This window comes from Peromyscus eremicus, chromosome 18 (genome assembly GCF_949786415.1).
Source record: "Peromyscus eremicus chromosome 18, PerEre_H2_v1, whole genome shotgun sequence".
NCBI lineage: Eukaryota > Metazoa > Chordata > Mammalia > Rodentia > Cricetidae > Peromyscus > Peromyscus eremicus.
This window is the reverse complement of record NC_081434.1, coordinates 39,893,791-39,899,790: the sequence shown is the minus strand read 5'-3', so window position 1 is coordinate 39,899,790 and position 6,000 is coordinate 39,893,791. Positions and strand designations below refer to the sequence as shown.

Sequence of the window (6,000 nt, the reverse complement as noted above, 5' to 3'; positions counted from 1 at the left end):
TTAACTACGTGGAGTGGCCTTAATAATGCTGTTAGCATTAGAACTTTAAGTTAGCATACAAAGTAGTGGGTTTCATGGTTAAGGTGCTTTCCAGGCAGGCGGTGGTGGCGTATTGGTGAAATTATTTAGGCCACTCCACGTAGTTAAAAGGAGATTTATTTAATGGCGTAACTTACAAATTAAGGGATTGGTAGGTCGTGGGGTCTGGGGAAGGTGTATCACAGTCCAGCGGTGTTCTCTGGAGCTCTGCTTTGTCCACCTCCACCATCCAGGGTCCTGGAACCAAGCGAGTGTTCGCCGATCCAGATCTCGGGTCCCCAGGCGCCTCCCTTTGCCTCGCCTTGTAGGCGTGACAGTTGCCGAAGTCTCAATGAGGGTTGGAACTTCCAGAACAAAGCTGGAATGGCTACCCACTACAGTGGCACACACCTTTAATCCCAGCACTTGGGAGGCAGATGCAGGTGGATCTCTGTGAGTTCGAGGTCAGCCTGGTCTACAGAGTGAGTTGTAGTCCAGCCAAGACTATATAGCAAAACTCTCTCCCACACAAAACAAAACAAAGCAAAACACCCAAAGAAAAACCAAACAACAATGAGAATAAGGTGTTTTTTTATCAGTAGTTACTCAAGTATGTAAGAGACAAATAATTTTAACCATACACAGACTCCTATGAGTGGTTTGGAAAAGTGACCATCCTAAGTCCTTTTATGGGACTAAATAACCTTGATGGAAGTGTAAAGGTATAAAGGTGAGGGTGGAATGGATTTTACTTATGATCACTGAAGAAAAAATAGAATTAATATTGTGACAGTAATGCACCCCAGCACTAAACAGAAACATGCTATGACCATGGATGCTTGACTGGCTTACTGTTGGGAATTTTATCAGCATGACATCGCATTAACAGGTTAACAATGAAAACATGGTCATCCTAAAACCTGCGGAGAACACTGAGCAGAATTCATCATCTGCTCCTCTTTAAAAATAAAAAACAAGAATCTTTATAAACTGAGAATGGAAGGGGGTCTGCTCAAACTTGTAAAGACATCTACAAAAGAGTTAGAAAATATGGCACACTTTGTACCTGAGCATGGAAATATGTCAATTCTTTTAAATATCTGAAGCAATAATGAATATCCAACTCGTGGAAAGGCTGAATGTTTGGGGGCTCCATCTCTTGAGTGTGCGCACCCATGGATCTTTCAACATTGTCTCGTGTTATTTTTTTGTACCCTATTCTTTTTTTCCTATTCAGTGAACCCTTTATAGCCACTTTCATATTTTGCTTCCTGTAACAGAAATATCTTAAGATTCAAGTCTCAGAACTACAAATATAAAATTATTTATTAAAAACGAACAAGAGTCTAAAGCACAGGAAACTACTGGAGACACAGACAGGGCTTGTCCTTCTGAGCCATTTTAATGAATCAGAGTGTTCCCAATTTCCCTAGGCCTCTCCTGTCTACCTAGAGCACTTTGCAAATCCCAGAATGTTCCAGAACCCACAGCAAGGGCTACACAAATGTGGACTTACTATATTGCCTTCATAGTAAGTCTGTTTTTTTGGGGAAAACAGCCATGTACACCACCACAGCTTCACGCTAGTACAGTAAGAAAACACTTAGGGCTTTGAAAGGAAGAGGGAAGAAGAGCTGTCAATATTAGCAAGATACACAACCGTTCAAGTTAAAGGTCTCCGGTAATCTACAAACACGTATTTCATCATTAATGCGAGGGTATTAGTCAGCTTGCAGTTTAAGATTCTCCCCAAAGTTTAAAAGAGATAGTTTAATCTGGAGCCAAATATGAGTAACCACGGTCTGGGAACATAGCTGTAGATTACTTCAAATTTCATGCTTCAATGAGGTGTACTAGTACTAGTTTATAGTACAGAATAAAGAAAGGCATGAACCAAGATGAGATACTTCCCAAACACATTGGTGAGAACATCAAAGCAAGGAAATTTCTGCTATAGGCTGCAGATGCTGTCTGAAGATATTCTCAGCCCTTGGGTTGTGGACCCCTTCAGTCTACAAGCACATTTCAAAGGGTTTACCTAAAGGTCCTGAGGATGTTTGGCCACACAATTGCATTTTTATACCCTGGAAATGATTTGAAACATACACACACCTGTAGCTCCGGTACTGGGGATTCTGAGTTGGAGGCCGATCTGGGCTACATAGCCATACCCTTTGTCAAAACCAAAACCAAAACCAAAAAACCATCCCAATGCAAAAATAAAACAAAATCAACAAACTGAAACAAACCTAAGCATTTCCTAGAACAGGGAATCTATGTCTTAAAAACAGATAATCTTACATTTTGGAAAAGTATAAAGTGTTATCAGAATTCATTGTCAAGAAACAATGTTTTAGGTAGGATGATGCAGTGCCTTAGTAGATCACTACATCACTGTAACTGGCTCTTTCTCCATCTCTTGTCACAGGAGACTGAAGTCACAGACGGATGCCTAAGGTGACTGGTATGGAAGAATGGGAGAAGCATTCTAACTAGATATTAGACTTTGCAACAGGATGCAGGTAGTGTGTGAAAGAAACATTTTATTTATTTATTTTTGATCAGTGAGTGGGATTGCTCCAGGTCAGCCATTCATTTTGATTCTTCAAGCAACGGCTTTGGTCTCACAGTTCGAAACACCCTGTTAGTTTGTATTCGCCTGTCTGCAGTGATGTGTGAAATATGCAGATGAGAGCGTAATTGCGCATGCCTTCAGAACATGCAATTTTTTCCCCACTCGAACAAAACATTACACTTCTGTTAAGTAACTGGAGGTTCAGCCCCCACTTTCTTTGACATTGTTGTTAGGTATTTGCTAAGGTGACGTGTGCCATACAGGCGGGGTGTATGGGGTTAAAGCTACCACTGGGGTCCCTGAGTTGGACAAGTTCATGTTTTGAACAGAAAGGCCCCCCAAAATCTACTGCCATGTAAAGAAAGTGAGAACTCTGAGATGACACCACCCATCCTTCCTGGACCACTCTCTGCAAACCGAGAGGCTTAAATGCTTTTTAGCCCCGAAGGTCCGAAGTCTAACACACCTTTGGGGTTAAAACTCTGGATGTTGACAGTTCTCTGGTACTACCTGAAGACTTTCCATTTCTTTATCATTTCCAGCTTCTTGACCCTACCTGGGCTTGGCCCCTGCTGCTTCTCCTCCTCATCAAAGCCAGCTGCCACATTTTGAGTCCCTCTCAAATGCCCTTTCTCCAGCCTCTCTACCTCACCTTTCCACTGTTAAGGACCCTTGAGCTCTCCCAGGCTAATCCTACTTCACAGTCCTAAACTAATTATAGTTGCGAAGTTCCGTGGTACAGGACGGTACTATGTTCAGACAGCAGGTGTGAGGGCACAGACACCTGGAGGGGAAACTGACCATTGGGCATCACTTCCCACTTCCTCCGCTTGCTCTGCTCTGGCCATCTTTCCACACGCTAGCCTCTGTGCTCACTTGCTCTCCATGGTGTGGAATGGCTTAAATTCTCAGTTCATATCTCTGCTCAGAGGGCCTTCAAGGAACCATGTGTCTAAAACTTGCCCTGTGCTCTCTAACCTCATACTGTTCCTCATTTTTTTCTTCATAGAACTTCTCTCTTCTGCCGGGGTCTCCTGCTGAAGGTGAGAAGTGAGCCAACTTTGCTTCCTTGGGCCACCCAGAAACTAGCCAAGCGCCTAACACACAGCATGAACATATCAATGTAATTTGCCTCTTAATGTTCTGTGTTCTTCAGTAAGCTGGACCCTAACCAAGTATTTTATGAAGATGAGCTGGTTGGTCTTTGAAAGTGTGTGCCAGAGAATGCCGTGTGTAAAACAGCACATTACCTTTCTGCCCTTTAAAAGCCGGGGCACACACACATTCTGTGGTCAGTAGCTTCTCGGAGACAGCTCCAGCTATGGGGGAATGGGCTTTTCTTCTTTAACTGTTTCAGCACTGGCCTCTGCTGTTTAGGGAACATGAGCCGAGCTGGTATAAAGTGTTTGTGGCGAGAACTACCACCATGGTTGTAGCAAGGCGAGGGTCAGCTGTCCCAAGACAACAGGAGTAGTTGTAGTCCGGGCTTGTAGTAGTCATCTGCCTACTTATACGAGCCAGAGCTTGCTGGAAGATCAAGTTTTATGAGGAATTAGTTTATTTTAAAGACTGAAATGTCTGTTTTAACTTGTGAAGTAAGTTTTGAAGATTATGCTATGTTTCCCAGTGTCCCTTCTACTAAGAGAATAGAATAGTTTCAGTCAACAAAAAACATACTTAGGCTGGGCCGTGGTGGCACATGCTTTTGATCCCAGCACTCGGGAGGCAGAGCCAGGTGGATCTCTGCGAGTTCGAGGCCAGCCTGGGCTACAGAGCGAGATCCAGGACAGGCTCCAAAACTACACAGAGAAACCCTGTCTCAAAAAACTATATATAAAGAGATTATGCTACTCCAGTGGCCAGATTTAAGCTGACACTAGTTGGTGATGAACTCACACGTACTATTAGGTGTCCTTTCATAAATATCCCTGTTACTTGATGTTTTTGAGAACAGAGGTCGATAATAATCAGGACAAAAGTAAGGACCGTCGTCTTTCCTGCCACTTACAGAATATTTACTGTGTGTCAGTTGTTACATCCTTCTTGTACACAAACATACACATATATCCTTATTTTTTCTATGTAATCTTTTCATCCCATGAAGTCATGGAGCATTTATTGTTTTGTCTACCCATCAAGAACATTCCTTTCACCCAAAGCTCATTATAGGAAACTCTTCCTCTGCCCCCACTAGTTCTGGAGATACCGCCCAATTATGGTCTCTTAGTATCTTGGCTGTCAAGGTGAACATGTGATCTAGACCTAGGTGAACAGACATATCTCAGAGCAGTTCTTTACACGTCAGGAATCAAATTGCTATTGAATAGCCACATGGGAGGAATTTCCCTAGTACCTACTCAGCCTGATTCCAACCATATTTCTGTCACTTTGCTGTGCCGTGTCCTGACATCCCATAGTTGCCATCAATCACCCACTCTTCCCATTCAGATGGCGTCTTGAAAACACAGCGGGGGAAATGCACACACTGCATTTTTATCAGGGTGCGGCCCAGACAGTTGTTGCTTTCATTTGTCTTTTGGTCGATTAATATTTTGGTCTTGTGTCACCAGGGCTAGAATGTCAGATGGGCTCCATCTTTTGTGCTAATTCTAGCAGAATATAGGTGGTTGTTTGGAACTCTGTGTTGAGACGGCATTCGTTACTTTTCATCTCGCCGTGACCAAATGCTTGAAAAGGAGCAATTTCTGGGAGCAAGGCTTGGTTTGGGCTTATAGTCTGAGAAGATGCAATCCAACATGACAGAGAAAGGATCGAGAGCAGGACTGTGTGGCAAGTTGGTCACATTGCGTTTGCAGTTAGGAAGCAGAGACTGGACAGGAGGTGGGTCTGGCTTAGTGGTCCACTCCAGGGAGGCTTCAGTTCCTAAAGGTTGCTCAACCTTCCAGAACAGCACTACCAGGTGGAAATCAGGTGCACAAACACATGAGCACCCAGGGGATCGTTCACTTTCAGCTGAAGACTTGTCCTGGGCTAGAGGGAAAGTGAAGCGAAGAAATGAGTTATTCAAATATTTGACTGCATTTGGATTACATTTTGGACATAGGAAATTATATGATTCTTTTCTTTTTTTCAGAGTGTGCTGAACCAAGGACTTCTAACTTGTTTGGCTCAAAGAATATTTCTGTTGTGAGCTCATCTGTGTGTCAAACTAAACTCTTAAATAAGCCTGCTCACTGCAGGGCAATGGCATCTTCTAACACCTCCCTTCTCTGCATCGTGTCCAGACAGTCTTACCCTCTAACGATAGGGACAGTGACATGATCTGAATTTAGATTCCGAACTGACTCATTGGTGGGGGGGGGGGGTCACTCTTTTCGGAGAGAGGGGTGTTAAATCAGAGTCACCCTGAGAAAACTGTCATGGCCCGGCATTGTTGAGCCTGTCTG

General features: G+C 43.5%; 1 protein-coding gene across 1 annotated transcript in view; it reads left to right on the top strand.

Annotated features, from left to right (window-relative positions):
* Nucleotides 1-2,444: 2,444 nt before the first annotated feature.
* C18H12orf42 (chromosome 18 C12orf42 homolog) overlaps nt 2,445-6,000 on the top strand; it is a 136,640-nt gene continuing 133,084 nt past the window's right edge. Inside the window, exon 1 of the mRNA XM_059245373.1 lies at nt 2,445-2,540. Coding sequence (XP_059101356.1) covers nt 2,535-2,540 — 6 coding nt within the window. The 5' untranslated portion in view covers nt 2,445-2,534. The remainder of the gene's footprint in view (nt 2,541-6,000) is intronic.